Genomic DNA, 22,656 nt, shown 5'->3' on the forward strand with positions numbered 1-22,656 from the left:
ATGGTGCGGAAGCGGTCAATGGGGCGGAGGACTCGACAGGCGGTGGGGGTGACGGTGCGGAAGGGGTTAATGGGGCGGAGGAACCGGCAGGCGGTGGGGGTGACGGTGCGGAAGGGGTTAATGGGGCGGAGGTCCCGGCAGGAGGTGGGGGTCACGGTGCGGAAGCAGACAATGGGGCGGAGGACCTGAGAGGCGGTGGGGGTGACGGTGCGGAAGCGGTTAATGGGACGGAGGTCCCGGTAGGCGATGGGGGTGACGGTGCGGAAGGGGTCAATGGGGCGGAGGTCCCGGCAGGAGGTGGGGGTGACGGTGACAGTGCGGAAGGGGTTAATGGGGCGGAGGACCGGCAGGCAGTGGGGGTGATGTCGTGGAAGGGGTCAATGGGGCGGAGGACCCGGCAGGCGCTGTGGGTGATGTCGTGAAAGGGGTCAATGGGATGGAGGACCCGGTAGGCGGTGGGGTTGACGGTGCGGAAGGGCTTAATGGGGCGGAGGTCCCAGCAGGTGGTGGGGGTGGGGGTGCGGAAGGGGTCAGTGGGGCGGAGGTCCCGGCAGGCGGTGGGGGTGACGGTGCGGAAGTGGTTAATGAGGCGGAGGTCCCGGCAGGCGGTGGGGGTGACGGTGACAGTAAGGAAGGGGTTAATGGGGCGGAGGACCCGGCCGGCGGTGGGGGTGATGTCGTCGAAGGGGTCAATGGGGCGGAGGACCCGGCAGGCGGTGGGGTGATGTCGCGGAAGGGATTAATGGGTGCGGAAGGGGTCAGTTGGGCGAAGGTCCCGGCAGGCGGTGGGGGTGGGGGTGTGGAAGGGTCAATGGGGCGGAGGTCCCAGCAGGCGGTGGGGGTGACGGTGACAGTGCGGAAGGGGTTAATGGGGCGGAGGACCCGGCAGGCGGTGGGGGTGATGTCGTGGAAGGGGTCAATGGGGCGGAGGACTGGCAGGTGGTGGGGGTCATGGTGCGGAAGGGGTCAGTGGGGCGGAGGACCTGGCAGGCGGTGGGGGTCACTGTGCGGAAGGGGTCAGTGGGGCGGAGGACCCGGAAGGCGGTGGGGGTGACGGTGCGGAAGCGGTCAATGGGGCGGAGGACCCGACAGGCGGTGGGGGTGATGTCGTGAAAGGGGTCAATGGGGCGGAGGACCCGGCAGGCGGTGGGGGTGATGTCGTGAAAGGGGTCAATGGGGCGGAGGACCCGACAGGCGGTGGGGGTGACGGTGCGGAAGGGGTTAAGGGGGCGGAGGAACCGGCAGGCGGTGGGGGTGATGGTGCGGAAGAGGTTAATGGGGCGGCGGTCCCGGCAGGCGGTGGGGGTCGGGGTGCGGAAGGGGTCAATGGGGCGGAGGACCCAGCAGGCGGTGGGGGTGATGTCGTGGAAGGGGTCAATGGGGAGGAGGACCCAGCAGGCGGTGGGGGTCACGGTGCGGAAGGGGTCAGTGGGGCGGAGGAACCGGCAGGCGGTGGGGGTGACGGTGCGGAAGGGGTCAATGGGGCGGAGGTCTTGGCAGGCGGTGGGGGTGATGGTGTGGAAGGGGTTAATGGCGCGGAGGAACCGACAGGCGGTGGGGGTGACGGTGCAGAAGCGGTTCATGGGGCGGAGGTCCCGGCAGGCGGTGGGGGTGACAGTGCGGAAGGGATTAATGGGGCGGATGTCCTGGCAGGCAGTGGGGGTGTTGGTGCGGAAGGGGTTCATGGAGCAGAGGACCCAGCAGGCGGTGGGGGTGATATCGTCGAAGACTCAATGGGGCAGAGGACCCGGCAGGCAGTGGGTGTCACGGTGCGGAAAGGGCTAATAGGGCAGAGGACCCGGCAGGCGGTGGGGGTCACGGTGCGGAAGGGGTCAATGGGGCGGAGGACCTGGCAGGTGGAGGGGGTGACGGTGCGGATCGGGTTAATGGGGCGGAGGTCCTGGCAGGCGGTGGGGGTGACGGCGCGGAAGAGGTCAATAGGGCGGAGGACCCGGCAGTTGCTGGGGCTGATGGTGCGGAAGGGGATAATGGGGCGGAGGTCTCGGAGGCGGTGGGGATGACGGTGACAGTGCCGAAGGGGTTAATGGGACGGAGGACCCGTCAGGCGGTGGGGGTGATGTCGCGGAAGGGATCAATGGGGCGGAGGACCCGGCAGGCGGTGGGGGTGATGGTGCGGAAGGGGTTAATGGGGCGGCGATCACAGCAGGCGGTGGGGGTGACGGTGTGGAAGGGTTCAATGGGGCGGAGGACCCGGAAAGTGGTGGGGGTGACGGTGCGCAAGGGGTTAATGGGGCGGAGGACCCGGCAGGTAGTGGGGGTGAAGGTGCGGAAGGGGTTAATGGGGCGGAGGACACGACAGGCGGTGGAGGTGACGGTGCGGAAGGGGTTAATGGGGCGAAGGTCCTGACAGGCGGTGGGGGTAATTTCGCAGAAGGAGTTAACGGGGCGGAGAACCCGGCAGGCAGTGGGGTGATGTCGCGGAAGGAGTTAATGGGGCGGAGGACCCGGCAGGAGGTGGGGGTGACGATGCGGAAGGGTTAATGGGGCGGAGGTCCCAGCAGGTGGTGGGGGTGGGGGTGCGGAAGGGGTCAGTGGGGCGGAGGTCCCGGCAGGCGGTGGGGGTGACGGTGCGGAAGTCGTTAATGAGGCGGAGGTCCCGGCAGGCGGTGGGGGTGACGGTGACAGTAAGGAAGGGGTTAATGGGGTGGAGATCACGGCAGGCGGTTGGGGTGATTTCGCGGAAGGAGTTAATGGGGCGGAGGTCACAGCAGGCAGTGGGGGTGACGGTGCGGATGGGGTCAATTTTACGGAGGACCCAGCAAATGGTGGGGGTCACGGTGCGGAAGGGGTCAATGGGGCCGAGGACCTGGCAGGCGGTGGGGGTGGGGGTGCAGATGGGATTAATGGGGCGGAGGTCCCGGCAGGCGGTGGGGGTGACGGTGTGGAAGGGTTCAATGGGGCGGAGGACCCGGCAAGTGGTGGGGGTGACGGTGCGGAAGGGGTTAATGGGGCGGAGGACCCGGCAGGTGGTGGGGGTGTCGCTGTGGAAGGGGTTAATGGGGCGGAGGTCCCGGCAGGCGGTGGGGGTGGGGGTGCAGAAGGAGTCAATGGGGCGGAGGTCCCGGCAGGCGGTGGGGGTTACGGTGAGGAAGGGGCTAATGGGGCGGAGGTCCCGGCAGGCGGTAGGGGTGACGGTGTGGAAGGGGTCCATGGGGCGGAGAACCTTGCAGGGGTGGGGTTGATGGTGCGGAAGGGGTCAGTGGGGCGGAGGACCCGGCAGGCGGTTCGGGTTATGTCGCGGAAGGGGTTAATGGGGCGGAGGACCCGGCAGGCGGTGGGGGTGACGTTGCGGAAGGGGTTCATGGGGCAGAGATCCCGGCAGGCGGTGGGGGTAATTTCGTAGAAGGAGTTAACGGGGCGGAGAACCCGGCAGGCTGTGGGGTGATGTCGCGGAAGGAGTTAATTGGGCGGAGGACCCGGCAGGCGGTGGGGGTGAAGGTGCGGAAGGGGTTAATGGGGCGGAGGACCCGGCAGGCGGTGGGGGTGACAGTGCGGAAGGGGTTAATGGGGCGGAAGACCCGGCAGGCGGTTCGGGTTATGTCGCGGCAGGTGTTAATGGGGCGGAGGACCCGGCAGGCGGTGGGGGTGATGGTGCGGAACGGGTTAATGGGGCGGAGGACCCGGCAGGCGGTAGGGGTGACGGTGCGGAAGGGGTTAATGGGGCGGAGGACCCGGCAGGCGGTGGGGGTGACGGTGCGGAAGGGGTTAATGGGGCGGAGGACCCGGCAGGCGGTTGGGGTGACGGTGCGGAAGGGGTTAATGGGGCAGAGGACCCGGCAGGCGGTGGAGGTGACGGTACGGAAGGGGTTAATGGGGCAGAGGACCCGGCAGGCGGTTCGGGTTATGTCGCGGCAGGGGTTAATGGGGCGGAGGACCCGGCAGGCGGTGGGGGTGACGGTGCGGAAGGGGTCAATGGGGCGGAGGACCCGGCGGTCGGAGGGGGTGACGGTGCGGAAGGGGTCAATGGGGCGGAGGACCCGGCAGGCGGTGGGGGTGACAGTGCGGAAGGGGTCAATGGGGCGGAGGACCCGGCAGGCGGTGGGGGTGACGGTGCGGAAGGGGTCAATGGGGCGGAGGACCCGGCAGGCGGTGGGGGTGACGGTGCGGAAGGGGTTAATGGGGCGGAAGACCCGGCAGGCGGTTCGGGTTATGTCGCGGCAGGGGTTAATGGGGCGGAGGACCCGGCAGGCGGTAGGGGTGACGGTGCGGAAGGGGTTAATGGGGCGGAGGACCCGGCAGGCGGTGGGGGTGACGGTGCGGAAGGGGTTAATGGGGCGGAGGACCCGGCAGGCGGTTGGGGTGACGGTGCGGAAGGGGTTAATGGGGCAGAGGACCCGGCAGGCGGTGGAGGTGACGGTACGGAAGGGGTTAATGGGGCAGAGGACCCGGCAGGCGGTTCGGGTTATGTCGCGGCAGGGGTTAATGGGGCGGAGGACCCGGCAGGCGGTGGGGGTGACGGTGCGGAAGGGGTCAATGGGGCGGAGGACCCGGCGGTCGGAGGGGGTGACGGTGCGGAAGGGGTCAATGGGGTGGAGGACCCGGCAGGCGGTGGGGGTGACAGTGCGGAAGGGGTCAATGGGGCGGAGGACCCGGCAGGCGGTGGGGGTGACGGTGCGGAAGGGGTCAATGGGGCGGAGGACCCGGCAGGCGGTGGGGGTGACGGTGCGGAAGGGGTTAATGGGGCGGAAGACCCGGCAGGCGGTTCGGGTTATGTCGCGGCAGGGGTTAATGGGGCGGAGGACCCGGCAGGCGGTAGGGGTGACGGTGCGGAAGGGGTTAATGGGGCGGAGGACCCGGCAGGCGGTGGGGGTGACGGTGCGGAAGGGGTTAATGGGGCGGAGGACCCGGCAGGCGGTTGGGGTGACGGTGCGGAAGGGGTTAATGGGGCAGAGGACCCGGCAGGCGGTGGAGGTGACGGTACGGAAGGGGTTAATGGGGCAGAGGACCCGGCAGGCGGTTCGGGTTATGTCGCGGCAGGGGTTAATGGGGCGGAGGACCCGGCAGGCGGTGGGGGTGACGGTGCGGAAGGGGTCAATGGGGCGGAGGACCCGGCGGTCGGAGGGGGTGACGGTGCGGAAGGGGTCAATGGGGCGGAGGACCCGGCAGGCGGTGGGGGTGACGGTGCGGAAGGGGTTAATGGGGCGGAGGACCCGGCAGGCGGTTCGGGTTATGTCGCGGCAGGGGTTAATGGGGCGGAGGACCCGGCAGGCGGTGGGGGTGACGGTGCGGAAGGGGTTAATGGGGCGGAGGACCCGGCAGGCGGTTGGGGTGACGGTGCGGAAGGGGTTAATGGGGCAGAGGACCCGGCAGGCGGTGGGGGTGACGGTACGGAAGGGGTTAATGGGGCAGAGGACCCGGCAGGCGGTTCGGGTTATGTCGCGGCAGGGGTTAATGGGGCGGAGGACCCGGCAGGCGGTGGGGGTGACGGTGCGGAAGGGGTCAATGGGGCGGAGGACCCGGCAGGCGGTGGGGGTGACGGTGCGGAAGGGGTTAATGGGGCGGAGGACCCGGCAGGCGGTTCGGGTTATGTCGCGGCAGGGGTTAATGGGGCGGAGGACCCGGCAGGCGGTAGGGGTGACGGTGCGGAAGGGGTTAATGGGGCGGAGGACCCGGCAGGCGGTTGGGGTGACGGTGCGGAAGGGGTTAATGGGGCAGAGGACCCGGCAGGCGGTTCGGGTTATGTCGCGGCAGGGGTTAATGGGGCGGAGGACCCGGCAGGCGGTGGGGGTGACGGTGCGGAAGGGGTCAATGGGGCGGAGGACCCGGCGGTCGGAGGGGGTGACGGTGCGGAAGGGGTTAATGGGGCGGAGGACCCGGCAGGCGGTGGGGGTGTTGGTGCGGAAGGGGTTAATGGGGCGGAGGACCCGGCAGGCGGTGGGGGTGACGGTGCGGAAGGGGTTAATGGGGCGGAGGACCCGGCAGGCGGTGGGGGTGACGGTGCGGAAGGGGTCAATGGGGCGGAGGACCCGGCAGGCGGTGGGGGTGACGGTGCGGAAGGGGTTAATGGGGCGGAGGACCCGGCAGGCGGTGGGGGTGTTGGTGCGGAAGGGGTTAATGGGGCGGAGGACCCGGCAGGCGGTGGGGGTGACGGTGCGGAAGGGGTCAATGGGGCGGAGGACCCGGCAGGCGGTGGGGGTGTTGGTGCGGAAGGGGTTAATGGGGCGGAGGACCCGGCAGGCGGTGGGGGTGACGGTGCGGAAGGGGTTAATGGGGCGGAGGACCCGGCAGGCGGTGGGGGTGACGGTGCGGAAGGGGTTAATGGGGCGGAGGACCCGGCAGGCGGTGGGGGTGACGGTGCGGAAGGGGTTAATGGGGCGGAGGACCCGGCAGGCGGTGGGGGTGACGGTGCGGAAGGGGTTAATGGGGCGGAGGACCCGGCAGGCGGTGGGGGTGTTGGTGCGGAAGGGGTTAATGGGGCGGAGGACCCGGCAGGCGGTGGGGGTGTTGGTGCGGAAGGGGTTAATGGGGCGGAGGACCCGGCAGGCGGTGTAAGTGATGTCACAGAAGGGATTAATGGAGCGTTGGGCCTGTCCGCCCGTGTGGGGTGATGACGGTAAAGGGTTTGGCGGGGGCGGCTGGGCAGAGCTACGCCTTACGCTTCAGTGCCCGGCTGTTGAACCTCACTTGCTCGAAGGCAGGCGGGTAATCGTGCGTGGCTTGACTCCTTAGCGGGAACCGGGATGGTATCGCGATAACACGCGTCTCGCGGTTCTTGGGTAGCGCGCGGTTTTGGTGGCTGGGTGGATCTCGCGACACTCATAGCTCTCGTGGCGCGCGGTAGGAAGCTTGGCGCGTGAGTTTGTGTGAGTGGAGCGGCCTCCGGAGCTTTCGCGCCAGCCAGCCAGCCAGCCATGCCGGCCCGCAACACCCCGAGCAGCGGCGGTGAGCGGCGGTCTCTTCCCAGGCATGCGGGATTCTGAGTGGGAAGGGGACAGAGCGGCGGGGATGTGCCTGGGGCTGGAGGGGAGGTTTTACTGTGTGCGTGTAGGGCTGGAGGGAGCTGGGTGCCGGGGGCTGGCGGGAAGGAGAGGGCGGGGCGGGGGGAAGTGCCGGGGGCAAGGGGAGAGTGCCAGGGGCTGGAGGGGGGAAGGGAGGAGGGCGGGGCGCTGGAGGGGCGCAGTGCCGGGGGCTGGAGGAGGAAAAGAGGGCACATGGGTTGAGGGGGTGCGTGTGAAGTGTTGAGAGGAGGGAGGGAGGGAGGGAGGCAGGCGGGTGTATGTGTCGGAGGGTTCGGAGGTGTGGGTATTGGGCTGAGAAGTGTGGATACAGGTGCAGGAGGTCGGACAGTGAGGGAAGGGAACGGCTGCAAAGGGTCTGGATGGGGTTGATAGTGATAATTGCAGTGATTAGAGGGGAATCTTCTCCACAATGTATCTCAACATTTCATGTACAGGGTCAGAGAATTGCCACTGAGCTCCAATGAGAACAAGCCTGAGACTGTTGTGCCCATTTGTATGGCAAGTGCCAGATGATTGCTGAGCCAGTGATGCTTACTGTGGTATTGTGCAGACAGGAGCATCTGCTACTGTCCTCACTGCAGGCAGGCTGGCGAACTTTGGGCTTATTAATGGTGTTCATGCTATTGTAGGGCACCTGGGGGCAGAGATGGGTGAACAAGCAGAAGCAGCCGTGATTACACCATCCATGCTGGAAGAGGAGGAGCAGCTGGAGGCAGCAGGGATGGAGAAGGAGAGGCAAATGCTGGAAAAGGTAAATTGAAGGGCGTAATCAAAGTTAAAATATTTCTGCCATCTCTACCTATCTGTCACCAGCAAAGCCAAAAATTATGTATTACTTTCTGCCTGTGGGGGCAGATTTGTTGTGTTCACTTAACTGAATCATTGCATACTTGAACCTGATTTGTTGGCACTTGTAAAATTGGGCTAGGCATGCTCTTAATTATCTACAGCTATGCTTTCCAGAGTGGAAATGATTCAACAGAGTGCACTTCAAGTGAAATCTGTTTCACAGAAGCTGTGAGAGTTAATATTTTGTTATGGTCAAAGGACAGCATTATTAACATTTTTTTACCTTATCAACAATGGATTTTTAAGGGGACACTCAGCTTACAACTTTGTTAAATAAATTTGTTTTTTTAAACTATGTTACTAATAACACAAGCTTGATAAAAGCTTTAGAACTTAAAATCCAATATAGCTGTCACCATTTATCTGTGTCATTTCTTGGGCCTAAAAGTACTGAATGTTATACTTTAAAAAATTATTTGGAAAAGGGCAGTAGCTTTATAGTGAATTGGTAGGCAGTTCACAACAGTTTGAATCTCCCATTATGCTCAAATAAATTGGTTAGTCTCTAAGGTGCCACAAGTACTCCTTTTCTTTTTGCGAATACAGACTAACACGGCTGTTACTCTGAAACTAGTCATCATCTATTATTTGTGTATGGTTTTTCTACGCAGCAGGGAAGAATAAGCTTTTTTTTAAATGGAAACATGAATATAGCACCACAAAAATTGCCTGGACTAGTACCTGAAACTACTTTAAAATAATTTTTTCATTGACTGCATTTCAGTTTGACAGTATCCCTTTAAGCTTGAGTATTTTAAACTGCTATGGCTAGAAACTAGTATTTTATACATCATGTAATTATAGCCTCCAGTGAATAATAACCATAGCTAGAAATTAATACTTATGGTAAGCAGTAGTCATCTCTAAATTTAGCAGTTTCTGAGAATGTCTCCAAAAATTATGTTACACTTAAAGTGGGGGTGAAATGAGATGATCAGAATGTTATGATTTTTCTGAAAGAGACAACATGGATGAAGTAATACTTTTTTGGGGACCAGTTTCTTTGGTGAGAGGGACAAGCTTTTGAGCTTACAACAGAGCTGTTCAGGTTTAGGAAACTACCTGGAGTGTCACTGTTAAATACAAAATGGAACAGATGGTTTAGCATAAGTAGTTAATACATATTTCAAGGGACCATTCAAGGTGAAGTGGCCCGTTAACACTCCTGCAGTCCTGAAAGGATGGGAGGGAAGAAAAGGCAGCTTGGTGGTGGTGGGGTCATTAGCTGGTTATAGATTGTTGTAATAAGCTATAAATCCAGTGTGTCTGTTCCAGTGGTTCTCAACCAGGGGTAGGTAGAAGTCTTCCAAAGGGTACTCAGCTCATCTAGATCATTGTTTCTTGATCTGGGGCTTGGAGCCCCGAGGGTGGTCATGGGATTGGTTTAGGCGGGTTGCAAATGCATGGCTGCATTAGGAGGTGGCAAGCAGAGCAGTTGCCTGGGGCCCCATGCAAAGCTAAGTTACATACTTCAAACCCAGGCGGCAGGGCTTGGGCTTCAGACAAGGCTTACAAGTGAAAAACAGGCTCAGTATCACCGTGAAATGTAAGTACAATACTTCTATTCATAGAATCATAGAATATCAGAGTTGGAAGGGACCTCTGGAGGTCATCTAGTCCAACCCCCTGCCCAGAGCAGGACCAGTCCCCAACTAAATCATCCTAGCCAGGGCTTTATCAAGCCTGACCGTAAAAACTTCTAAGGAAGGGGATTCCACCACCTCCCTAGGTAACGCATTCCAGTGTTTCACCACCCTCCTAGTGAAAAAGTTTTTCCTAATATCCAATCTAAATCTCCCCCACTGCAACTTGAGACCATTACTCCTTGTTCTGTCCTCTTCTACCACTGAGAATAGTCTAGATCCATCCTCTTTGGATCCACCTTTCAGGTAGTTAAAGGCAGCTATCAAATCCCCCCTCATTCTTCTCTTCCGTAGACTAAACAATTCCAGTTCCCTCAGCCTCTCCTCATAAGTCGTGTGTTCCAGGCCCCTAATAATTTTTGTTGCCCTTCGCTGGCCTCTCCAATTTCTCCACATCCTTCTTTTAGCGTGGGGCACAAAACCGGACACAGTACACCAGATGAGGCCTCGCCAATGTCGAATAGAGAGGAACGATCACCTCCCTCGATTTACTGGCAATGCTCCTACTTATACACCCCAAAATGCCATTGGCCTTCTTGGCAACAAGGGCACACTGTTGACTCATATCCAGCTTCTTGTCCACTGTAACCCCTAGGTCCTTTTCTGCAGAACTGCTGCTGAGCCATTCGGTCCCTAGTCTGTAGCGGTGCATTGGATTCTTCTGTCCTAAGTGCAGGATTCTGCACTTGTCCTTGTTGAACCTCATCAGATTTCTTTTGGCCCAATCCTCCAATTTGTCTAGGTCCCTCTGTATCCTATTCCTACCCTCCAGCGTATCTACCACTCCTCCCAGTTTAGTGTCATCTGCAAACTTACTGAGGGTGCAATCCACACCATCCTCCAGATCGTTAATGAAGATATTGAACAGAACCGGCCCGAGGACTGATCCTTGGGGCACTCCATTAGATACCGACTGCCAACTAGACATGGAGCCATTGATCACTACCCGTTGAGCCTGACAATCTAGCCAACTTTCTACCTACCTTGTAGTGCATCCATCCAGCCCATACTTCTTTAACTTGCTGACAAGAATAGTGTGGGAGACCGTGTCAAAAGCTTTGCTAAAATCAAGGAATAACACGTCCACTGTTTTCCCTTCGTCCACAGAACCAGTTATCTCATTATAGAAGGCAATTAAATTAGTCAAGCATGACTTGCCCTTGGTGAATCCATGCTGACTGTTCCTGATCACTTTCCTCTCCTCTAAGTGCTTCAGAATTGATTCTTTAAGGACATGCTCCATGATTTTTCCGGGGACTGAGGTGAGGCTGACTGGCCTGTAGTTCCCTGGATCCTCCTCCTTCCCTTTTTTTGAAGATTGGCACTACGTTAGCCTTTTTTCCAGTCTTCTGGGACTTCCCCCGATCGCCATAAGTTTTCAAAGATAATGGCCAATGGCTCTACAATCACATCCGCCCATTCCTTTAGCACTCTCGGATGCAACGCATCCAGCCCCATGGACTTGTGCACGTCCAGTTTTTCTAAATAGTCCGGAACCACTTCTTTCTTCACAGAGGGCTGGCCACCTCCTCCCCATGCTGTGCTGCCCAGTGCAGTAGCCTGGGAGCTGACCTTGTTTGTGAAGACAGAGGCAAAAAAAGCATTGAGTACATTAGCTTTTTCCACATCCTCTGTCACTAGGTTGCCTCCCTCATTCAGTAAGGGGCCCACGCTTTCCTTGACTTCCTTCTTGTTGCCAACGTACCTGAAGAAACCCTTCTTGTTACTCTTAACATCTCTCGCTAGCTGCAACTCCGGGTGTGATTTAGCCTTCCTGATTTCATTCCTACATGCCCGAGCAATATTTTTATCCCTGGTCATTTGTCCCATCTTCCACTTCTTGTAAGCTTCTTTTTTGTGTTTAAGATCAGCAGGCATTTCACTGTTAAGCCAAGCTGGTCGCCTGCATATTTACTCTTCTTTCTACACATCGGGATGGTTTGTCCCTGTAACCACAATAAGGATTCTTTAAAATACAGCCAGCTCTCTTGGACTCCTTTCCCCCTCATGTTATTCTCCCAGGGGATCCTGCCCATCAGTTCCCGGAGGGAGTCAAAGTCTGCTTTTCTGAAGTCTAGGGTCCATATTCTGCTGCTTTCCTTTCTTCCTTGTGTCAGGATCCTGAACTTGACCATCTCATGGTCACTGCCTCCCAGGTTCCCATCCACTTTTGCTTCCCATACTAATTCTTCCTGGTTTGTGAGCAGCAGGTCAAGAAGAGCTCTGCCCCTAGTTGGTTCCTCCAGCACTTGCACCAGGAAATTGTCCGCTACGCTTTCCAAAAACTTCCTGGATTGTCTGTGCACCGCTGTATTGCTCTCCCAGCAGATATCAGGATGATTGAAGTCGCCCATGAGAACCAGGGCGTGCGATCTAGTAGCTTCTGTGAGTTGCCGGAATACTCTTCCGATGAATCTGTTTTATAATTATATGGTAAAAATGAGAAACGAAGCAATTTTTCAGTACTAGTGTGCTGTGACACTTTTGTATTTTTATGTCTAATTTTATAAACAAGTAGTTTTTAAATGAGGTGAAACTGGGGGTACTCAAGACAAATCAGATTCTTGAAAGGGGTACAGTTGTCTGGAAAGGTTGAGAACCACTGGTCTGTTCAGTCCCTGATTTTTAATGTCTAGCAAAGTTATGAATTTAAGCTCCCAGGCTCGTCTTTTGAAAGTGTTGTGCAGATTTCCTTGGAGAATGAGGACTGAGAGGTCAGATATGGAGTTACCATTTTGTGAAAAGCATTTGCCACCAGGTGATGTGGTGTTTTTGTCTTATCATTTTGCTATGTGTGTTCATTTGAGAGCATAGTGATTATCTGGTTTCAGCCACATAGTTGTTATTGGGGCATTTAGTGCACTGGATGAGGTACATTGTATGTTGTGATGGACGTGTAGGGCTTATGGATCTTGAAAGGTGTGTTGTTGGGGGATGGGGGTAGATCATTGTAGCAATAGAGATCTGTATACGGGTTTTGTCTGTTGTTCTGGCAGGGTCCGGTACCTCTCTGAGTTGATTTGTCCTGATCTGAGGGGAGCTTGTTTCTGATGATGAGCTTGGAGAGGCTGGGGTTTGATTGAAGGCCAGAAGAGAAGGTTCAGGAAAGATTTCTTTCAGGATGTGGTCCTCATCAAGTATGGATTGTAATTGTTTAATTATACCAGTCCACAATGGAACCCATATGGGGTAAGTGTCAACTAGGGGTGTGCGGTTGGAGGGAATTTTATTTCTGTATTGAAGTAGGTTCTCTAGAGGGTAAATCAGTGGCCCATTCCATGATGCAATCTACTTCTCTGGGGAGTGTCCTTGTTTGATGACAGTGGTTTTGAATGTGTTAAGGCAGTGGTTCTCAAGCTTTTGTACTTGTGGCCTCTTTCACATAGGGGAGTGCGACACCCCCCAACCCCCTTATAAATTAAAAACACTTTTTTATATATTTAACACCATTATAAATGTTGGAGGCAAAGTGGTGTTTGGGGTGGAGGCTGACAGCTCGTGACCCCCTCAGAGGCCCAACCCCCAGTTTGAGAACCCCTGCTTTAAGGTGTATATCCTGGACGTTCTCGTCAGAGCACATTATGTGGAATCTGAGTGCCTGGCTGTAAATAAGATTTTTTTGGTGTGTTTGGGGTGGTTACTGCATCTGTGAAGGTAGGTGTGGTGATCTACAGGTTTCTTGTATATAGCTATCTGTAGGATTCCATTGCTGGAGCTGATTGTGGTATCCAGGAAGTTGATGCTACTGTGGCAGTGCTCTAGAGTTTAAATGGATGGATGATGGTAGGATGATGTGGTAGAAATCTATGAGGGAGTTTTGGTTGTCTGTCCAGAGAATGAAAATACTGATGTACCTCAGATATATAATTGGTTTTGTGGTGCATTTGTCCAGAAATTCTTTCTCTGGGTGGTCAGTGAAAAGGTTGGCATTCTGGGGAGCCATCCTAGTGCCTATGACTGTTCCCATGGTTTGGACAAAGCATTTGAATATAAAATTGTTATGGGTGAGTATGAAATGGATGAGTTTGGTGATGTTTGGGGTAGATATCTGGGTGTTGCCCATTGTCTTGGGGTATGTCTATACATACAGCGCTGCAGGGGCAGAGCTGTACCAGTACGCTGCACCGCTGTAATGCACGTGGTGAAGACGCTCTCTGCCAATGGGAGAGAGCTCTACCATCAGCATAAAAAAACCACCTCTGTGAGTGGCATAAGCCATGTGACGCTGTGCACATGAACACTTATGTTGGTGTAACTCACATTGCAGATGGGGGTGGAATATTCACATCCCTGAGCAATATAAGTTTTCCGACATAGGCTGTAGTGTAGCTGTAGTCTTGTAGATGTTTGAGGCAGGCAGTGATGCTGTCATTGGGTGGGATGTTGGTGTATGGGGAAGTGACATCCATGGTGGCAAGGATGGTGTTCTGAGGGAGGTTTTTAATATTGCGGAGTTTCTGGAGGAAATGAGTTAAAGCAAAAATTAAATCTTTAACTATAGTCTTGTATTTCCTCATTTCTTACAATCTTCTGTACTGAATTCTCCCTTATTTTTCACATTGTGTTTGAATGTGATCTTATGTTCAGCTTCATGGAAATTTTTGTTTAATAATTCCCAATCAGTTCAAATTTAGTGAATACCAGAACTCTGTACCAATTTTTTACTGTATCTTAGTTTATGCAAGCTTTGAAATTGGAAACATTCAGGGCCTAACACATCTAGCATCCTTTCTGATACCACTTTCAAGGCAAAGAAAGAATGAATTACCACAGTGGACATTAGGTGCAAAGACTTTGAGAGCATGCATATATTTACAAACTTTTTGGTAATGAGTCTGTGAAGAAAATAACAATATGCCAGTTTTGCTCATTAACTTCTTTTATTGCGTAAGCATTTTGCAAAAATTAGCAAAGCACACACGTTCATTAACAAGGATTCCAGCTATGATGGGTTTGACATTTTAAATTCAAACCTGCTTTATCTGACCAGTGCTTCAGTATAAATCAAATTTCTTAACTTATAAAAACAGAGATCTCTTGCTCTGATAACTCAAATAACTGAATAGATTTTCGTCAAACTCTCACGTTAGAAAAGAGAAATTTCTTCTGTGGAGTAATAATGAGATTTCAATCCAAAGAGTAACAGTGAAAAAGGGGCTTATAGTTCAAGTGCCTTCCCAACCATTATTATAATATTGCTAGAATGTAATAAGACTGATTTAGTTTTAGCAGCCCCCTCCAGTTCTTCTGAATTTACAAAGTTCCTTTCTAGCATTGGCAACACTTTCTTTTCTTGTATGCCTTCCTCCTTTTCCTACCATCTCCAGTATCTTTCAGGCAGGGGAGGACCATTAGCAGCATGGGGTCCTGCTAGAAACTGCATGTTCAAGAAGGTCTCATTTTTTCTTTTTGTCACTACTTTGCACCCCCTGCTAGGTGATTTGTACAGCAGTTCAACAGAGGAGCCACTTTTCTACTGTGTGTGCTGGAGGCAAAATGCTGCTTTGCAAAACTGAGAATACGAAGTCTGATGAAAAGATAGGGGAAACATTCTGTAATAAGGAATCTGATTGAAAAATCCTGCTGGGCAGAGGGAGACTGAATAGGTGGACAAACTGAGAGCCTATTCTGGACAAACTGAGTGAGTCAAAGGTTTTAAATGTTGCATGGCATTTAAAAGGCAGCTTTTGTTGACAAAACAGTGAATGCGTACACACTGCGATGCAACTTTTGACAGCAAAAATGTCTTGCTTTGGTGACAAAATAATACCACCCCAACAAGAGACATAAGGCTTTTGGCACAAAATTTTTGCTGGCAAAGTGCCAGTGTAAACACCATGCTTGATTTTTATCACTTTAATTGACCTCAGGAAGGTTTCCCACAGTGCCCACCCTGCCACTCTGGTCAGCAGTTTGAACTCCACTGCCCTGCAGCTAGGTAAACAACTCCCCCTTACAAGCCCCAGGAATTTTTGAAATTCCATTTCCCATTGGCTTGGCATGGAGGGGTTTCATCGCATCTTCTCAGGTGACCATGGCAGTTTATCACAGCAAACGCTCTCCTGCTTGGACCGCTATGGAGCTGTATCAGTATATTGAAGAGGAGGTTGTGCAGTCCCACCTGCGCTTGAGCTGTAGGAATTTTGATACCTACAGGCAGATTTCTCGAGGCTTATGCAAAAAGGGCTATGATCGGGACACGCCGCACTGCAGAGCGAAGATAAAGGATCTGAGGCAGGTGTACCATAAGGTGAGGGAAGCAAACCATCATTCCAGTGCTGCACCTAAGACCTGCCAGTTCTACAAGGAGCTGGACAGTATCCTCAGTGGTGACCCCACCACCAAGAGCCCCGTGGATACTTTGGCGGGCCTGGAGGTGGTGGAAAGAGGACCTAACCCGGAGGACAAAGTCACTGATGAAGAGGTGGAGTTAGATGACGATGTGGAGCTCATGGTGGGGTGGGCATCCAGGAATTGTTCAGCACTCCGGAGATGTGTAGCCATTCTCAGCAGCTGCTCTCTGGTGAGCAAGAAGCAGAAGAGATGACGCCTGGTAAGTGGCTGTGGTTTGTGTAGTGTGGAGGTGGTTCAGGGTATAGAAATGTACAAGGCTGGCTATGTTTCTGTGTGTTGGATGTTCCCCTGTGCAGCTAGTCAGTACAGCAGAACAGGATATTGATGCATGCCGAGATCTCACAGGAATCCTTCAGAGAGATCTCCAAGAAGGTTTCCTGGAGGTAATTGGCAATCCTCAGCTGAAGGCTCCTTGGCAGAACTGCGTCGTTCTTTCCCCCATTGTAGGAAACCTTCCCGTACCATTTGGCAATCACTTGTGCATGGACCAAAACAGCACACAGGCAAGCAGCATAGGGACCAGGGCTGAAGCCACAAGTGTATAGTAGATGTGCCTTTGCTTCCCTGCTTACCCTCAGAAGTGAGATCAGTTACAATGAACCCCACCTGTGCAAAAGAGTGGGAGAATTTTTTCCCTACTCGGCTGCAACGCAACCCTTGCAGAATGCTCTTTTCCCCGTGTAGAGCGCCTCCCCAGCCAACACTCACCATGCTTTGGTTGTTTGCCGAGATGCGTGCTTGCCAAGGATCAGTGAGAAAGTGATTGTTACCAGAGGTGTATTTTACTGACGTTTCAATGCTGCGTGTGAATTTTAACAATCATGCTTCTGTGCATTGTTCCTTGTGCTTCGGCAGATGTGGCCTTGAGGAACACCCCATGCACACCATCCAGGCATCTCCGCCAGATAAGAAAGTGCCCAAGATGGAGCAAAGAAGACATGTTCCAGGAGGTACTGCACTTCTCCAATGAGAGAAAAGGGAACACAAGGAGTGGAGAGAAGCCAAAAGGCAGGACAGAAAAGGAAAATCAGGAGTTTAAGGATGCTACTGAGCAGATGATTAAAGTAATGGAGGCGCAAACACAGACGCTGAAGTCCTTAATAATGCTACAGACTGAGCAGATCCGTGCCCGCCCTCCCCTGCAGCACATGCAGAACTCTTTTCCGTGCCCCTCAGCTCGGCCCACACAGTCCTTTCCACTTTCCGGGACTTCTCAGTTTCCCCTTCACTCCACCCCTTTGGACAACTTTCAAAATGATAACTGGACCTACACACAGCTCTGAAAGTCTGCCCTTCCCTGGTACCTCCTTACCTACCAAGCATCTGTGTGTGTGGTGTTTCTTGTGCAATAAAAGCAAATTTTGAATGGTAATTCATCTTTATTTGTTTCCTACAAATTCAGATAGCAGGTACTACCAATACATAAACAGGCAGTTTAATCATTTGCTTACTGGAATGTAAGGCCCCAGATTTCATCATTACTTCCTAGGAAAACTGCATGTAATCACAAAGATACACATTACTGGTTCTTATTTTCAAAGTGTTGCCTCAAAGCCTCCCTGATTCGAATTGCCCCTGGTATCTGGCTGCTCAAAATCATCAGCCAAGAGATCTGCCTCCACACTTGACCCATGAGCAAACCTTTCACCCTTAGCTTCAAAGAGATTATGCAATGTACAACACGCAGCTATGCCCATGGGAATATTATCCTTATTGAGGTCTAACCTGCCCTAAAGGCATTGCCAGCGCTCCTTTAATCTGTCAAAGGCACATTCCGCTGTCATCCAGCACCTACTCAGCCTATTGCTGAACTGTTCCTTACTGCTGTCCAGGTTTCCCGTGTAAGGTTTCATGAGCCATGGCTGTAAGTGATATGCCAGGTCTTTCAGGATCCCTATGGGCATTTCAACTTCCTCACTGTAATCTTCTGGTTTGGAAAGAAAGTCCCTGCTTGTAGCTTTCTATACAGGCCGGTGTTCCTGAAGATGCCTGCGTCATGTGCCTTCCCGTGTTGATGTCAGTGAAATGCCCATGGTGATCTACAAGCGCCTGTAGCACCATGGAGAAGTACCCCCGCCTATTGTTGTACTGTGTCAAGGTGGTCTGGTGCCAAAGTTGGAATATGTGTGCCATCTATCAACCCTCCACAGTTAGGGAAACCATCCACTATTTCACGCACTATTTCTGCAAAGCCATCCACTATTTCACACACATTTCCCAGAGTTACGGTCCTTCGTAGCAGGATGTGATTAATTGCCCTGCACACTTGCAGTAAAGCAGCCCCAGCGCTCAACTTCCCGACTGCAAATTGTTTTGCGACCGACAGGTAGCAGTCTGGAGTCGCCAGCTTCCACATACAGATTGCCATGTGCCCCTCCACCAATAGGGCAGCTCTCATTCTGGTGTTCTTACGCCGCAATGCTGGGGCGAGCTCCGCATACAGTTCCAGGAAGGTGCCTTTCCACATCCGAAAGTTCTGTAGCCACTGCTCGTCATCCCAGACCTGTATGAAGATATGATCCCACCATTCAGTGCTTGTTTCCGGAGCCTAAAAGCGACGGTTCACTGTCTGCAGCTGTTCTGTGAATGCCAAAAGCAATCTGAAGTTGTTCCTATCCATATCAGATGCATCTGAAGAACTGGGGTTTTTAACCCACGAAAGCTTATGCCCAAATAAATCTGTCAGCCTTTAAGGTGCCACCAGGCTCCTCGTTGTTCTGTAGATACAGACTAACACAGCTACCTCTTTAATTTTTATTATAGCTCTTGTTGAGTGTCGACAAGCTCTGTAGTGTAGACAAGGCCTTGGTCTTTAGGCTTCTTCCCTTGTGTTAGCCTTCCCAGCGTTCATTGTGACACACCTTGATAGAAGGCCTCGCTGTCCATGCTCTGTTAAGAGACCCTCAATGGGGGATTGAGACTCAGAAACTCCCTTATTCTTCTTTACCTCTAGTTAGAAGCTGAGAGGTTCTCATCTTTTTAATGCAGTCTGTGTGAAATTATCCAGCCAATAGTCCACCAGTCAAATCATGTTTAAAAACAAGATTTTATTAAAGGTAGAGAAAGAAAAGGAGTACTTGTGGCACATTAGAGACTAACAAATTTATTTTATGTAAAGGTGGAGAGAAAATTATAGTAGAATAGCAGAAACAGGGTTTTCCTAACATCTAGGCTTAAAGCTAAAAATAGATAAGGCATTCTCAGTTTAACAATAAAATTAAAAGAATACCGTACATTTCTTAATCAGTCCCCTCACCCTGGCACAGCTTCTCCCTCCTGTGCTTCAAACCCCCTTCTTCATGGATAGCCTGACTGTTGTGGCCTTTTTTTTGGTAAATCCATCCATCCAGTTCCTCTCAAAGGCTCATCCTATCAGGGCAAAGAGTACATCAGCATTTCCACAAAGTAATGTGTGGTCAGGTACACTGTCTGGAGGAAATGAATGAATCTGTTCCCATACAATGATTATTGCCCCATCATTCTACTAACATGCTTCCATTTAGTTCTGGAAGATTTCCCAGACCTTTCTTTCCCCTCTCCCTCTCCCTCCCCCACTATAGAGCTTTTCAAGGGTAGTTGCAGAGTTATCCAAGTGAACATGGTTTTTAGATATACTAATTCACCCTCCTGTCAAATGTTTAGTATTTTGACTGATTAGTGCTAAGCTTTATTCCACTTTTTTGTTTGGGTTTAGAAAAGTAATTCACAAATCTCATGGTTTTTTACTATAACTTTACTCTGTATCAAATGCACTAATGATGATAATTCCAGGTGCATGTGCAACTGACTTGCTCTGCTTGGTAAAGTTAATTTGGGCTCTGTCCACACTGTAAGTTAAGATTTGTTTGGCAAGTATAGAGCAGGCATCATTTAAAGGCTGTTTTGTTTACTGAGTATATGTCTAGAAACCTTATGTTGACAAGCTATTTGAAGGCCTTGTGTTAAAATCTAAGAAGTTACACACTGAAAACTGTGTGGGAGGGGAGTGGTCTGTCCAAACCCTCAAAGGATACATCTTTTGGTGATTGTGTAGTGTTCATACCCACCTAGCCCACCTTGCATGGGTATAAATCGCAGTTTAGCTGGTGAGACACGGCTTAGGTAAGTAAAAACACACCTGAACGCAGTGGGTATGTATGCAAGTATATACCATACATGCTCTCTACTCGGCTAAGCTGTCTTCCTATCTACATTGCTGTTTTTAGCCATGTAGTGTCCTGCTGCTGGAGCCTTTCCCCTCTGAAAGAAATAACTTCCCTAGCAGGGAAAGGCTTTGCTAGCAGGAGACAGCGGAGAAAGGGCTGGGCTGCTCCCCTCTGTGGAGCCTTTCCCTGCCACAGGTAAAGGCCTCCAGCAGTGCCCTGCTGCTGGAGCACTCTCCCACCAAAAGGAGGGATAGTGGCAGGAGGGAAAGGCTCTGTCACCCACCTACCCCCCCTTCCTGGCGCATTTCCTCTCCACAGAGAAAGCTCTGGCAGGGGAGGCAGCTGGGAAAGGCCCTTGCAACTCTTGGCTGCCAGAGCCCTTCTCTACTGCCTCTCTTGTACCATAACCTTTCACTGAGGTGTAGCTACATGCCACTGTGGTTGCAGTCAGCTTTTCACTGCAGCATGTAGCTGCACATATATGACATGCATGCATGTGTGGTGGCGGCATGTAGTGTAGATGTAGCCCAAGTGTATAATGATTGGGAGGGAAGGGTCTGTATATGTGTAATACAATTGTAGCCATCTTGTTCAAGATGTACGGAATGGTTTTATTCATTTCTAAAGAGTAAAAGTTGAAATGGCTAAAGATCTGCTTTCCTTCTTTGTTTTCAAGGCTCGCATGTCCTGGGACAGAGACTCCAGTGAAATGCGCTACAAGAGGCTTCAACACTTGCTTGAAAAAAGCAACATATATTCAAAATTCTTGCTGACCAAAATGGAACAGCAGCAACTGGAGGTAAATGTGTTCTAAGTTTAAATGACAGAATTTTGATTTTTTTTTCTTCTTTAATTACAGAGCACTGTAAATCCTAATCTGCACTAGGGAATCTTAAAAAAAAAAAAAAAAAAAAAAAAAATTTCCCTCAGTGAGAGCTTCTGATGTCTGTCACCTTGTTAGTTAAACCCAGATAAAAATGCCAGAAACTATTACAGCCCTATCTATATTACAGCTCCTTCCAAAATTGTGGTTTTTTTAAGTTCCTAATACAGTGTCAGCCTATGGGTGCCACAGTCCTTTGCATAACACTGATATCATTTTAAAAATAATCTGAAGCCACCCCCAAAGAGTTTATATCCTAACTAAGGTCCGTGATAACAATAAATCAGAATTCTTATTAATGGCATCAGTCTGGGGGGATGTGGAAGAGAAGGAGAGGTCTCTTTACAACAAATTGAGAGGATATTTCAAATAAAAGACCACATTAAAGAAGGTGGGAAACCAGGCACGAGAGGATGATGATGGAGCAAAGACGTAAGGTAGAACAAGGAGCAAGAGGTGAAGTAAGAGTTTTGCAGAATATTGAAAGTTAAGAAATAAGCTTAAACTTGGTACAAAAGGAAAGAGGAAGACAGTGAAGGGATTCAAGGGGATAGATGTGGTCAGCAGTGAGACAGAGCATTGATTTTGGTAGACTACAAGGGTGTCTTTTCCCAAATAGTGGAGTCTTCAGTCTTTTTTTTTAATCTGTTGATTAGAGCAATCTGCAGTTATTACAGCTGTATAAATGCATACTCGGAAAGGGTATTTTGCTTAACATGTTCCTATTTTAAAACTCCATGCTTTTATTTATTGCTCCATGTTACATGTACCAAAGAGATCTGTGAGGATTCTAAGAATTCCTGACTGAAAAGTGAGAATTTTAACCGTATTTAATTAGAAATCCTAGTTTCTTCAACGTAATCAGAAGACTACTTTCTTTAAAGACACTGTAGTCCAGTTAAATTGTCACTTTTGCTGTATTTGGAACAATGCAAAGTGTAAAACTGAAAGTGCAGCTGCATGTCATGCAAAAATAGATTGCAGGTAAGGCATTACATTTAAGCCATTAGTTTTGTGTAAAATATACAGCAAAAAGCAGTACAAAATAATTCTACTTACCCACTGCCAAGCAATTTCAGCTACTTATCAGCTTTCATCTTGGCACCATATTGGTAAATATATGACTACAAAAGCAAAACCAGTCCCCAGTTTCCATTGTTAATATGGAGCTGTGTGTACTCGGTGTATATTAGTATTTTTATAATGGGTAGATTTATTGCAGCTGTTCAATACAAGTAAGAACTTTGTGTTTTTTAGGAGCAGAAAAGGAAAGAGAAATTAGAAAAAAAGAAAGAAATGTTATTAAAAGCGGCAACGGTAAGATGTGTTGGCTGTTTTTATACAAATTGCTTCTCTGGGATCAGCATGACAAATTCCCTAAAATTGATACAGCAATATGGGTTTCAGAGTAGGCTGTATGTAACCTTTCCTTGATTGGTAAAGGTTAAAAATTAAGTTAGTAGAAAAAAAATTTTTTTTCCCAGTCTTTGGCTTTGCTTTTGCGTGTACATACACTATCATAAAGCCTTTTCCATGTATGTCCATGTCACACAACTGTCCTCTTAAGCAAAGCCATACTTAAACTTTTTTTGAACAGTTGTATCTAGAAGGGCTTGATTCTCCAAGGTGGGCCAGACTTTTTGAAAAAACAGTTTTTAGCCCAAACTTTATTCATGACTACCTGATGGTATATTTTGAGCATGTTATGTTGAACCTTGTTCTAACATAGCTAGATGCTATTTTTAGAAACATATTTACAATGCTTGGGAGTAACAATTTTCAAAAATGATGTCAAATATAGT

At 51.5% G+C, this 22,656-nt stretch overlaps 1 protein-coding gene across 5 annotated transcripts in view; it reads left to right on the plus strand.

Moving 5' to 3' along the window:
• Positions 1-6,785: 6,785 nt before the first annotated feature.
• Positions 6,786-22,656, plus strand: part of HELLS (helicase, lymphoid specific) — a 45,345-nt gene continuing 29,474 nt past the window's right edge. For 4 of the 5 annotated variants that reach the window (XM_077821119.1, XM_077821120.1, XM_077821123.1 and 1 more), the window contains exons 1-4: positions 6,786-6,903; positions 7,610-7,731; positions 20,648-20,770; positions 22,112-22,171. In XM_077821119.1, coding sequence (XP_077677245.1) covers positions 6,873-6,903; positions 7,610-7,731; positions 20,648-20,770; positions 22,112-22,171 — 336 coding nt within the window. In that variant the 5' untranslated portion in view covers positions 6,786-6,872. The remainder of the gene's footprint in view (positions 6,904-7,609; positions 7,732-20,647; positions 20,771-22,111; positions 22,172-22,656) is intronic. The other variant, XM_077821122.1, reaches the window with a different exon arrangement.

This window comes from Eretmochelys imbricata, chromosome 7 (assembly GCF_965152235.1).
Source record: "Eretmochelys imbricata isolate rEreImb1 chromosome 7, rEreImb1.hap1, whole genome shotgun sequence".
In the NCBI taxonomy this organism is placed as follows: Eukaryota; Metazoa; Chordata; order Testudines; family Cheloniidae; genus Eretmochelys; species Eretmochelys imbricata.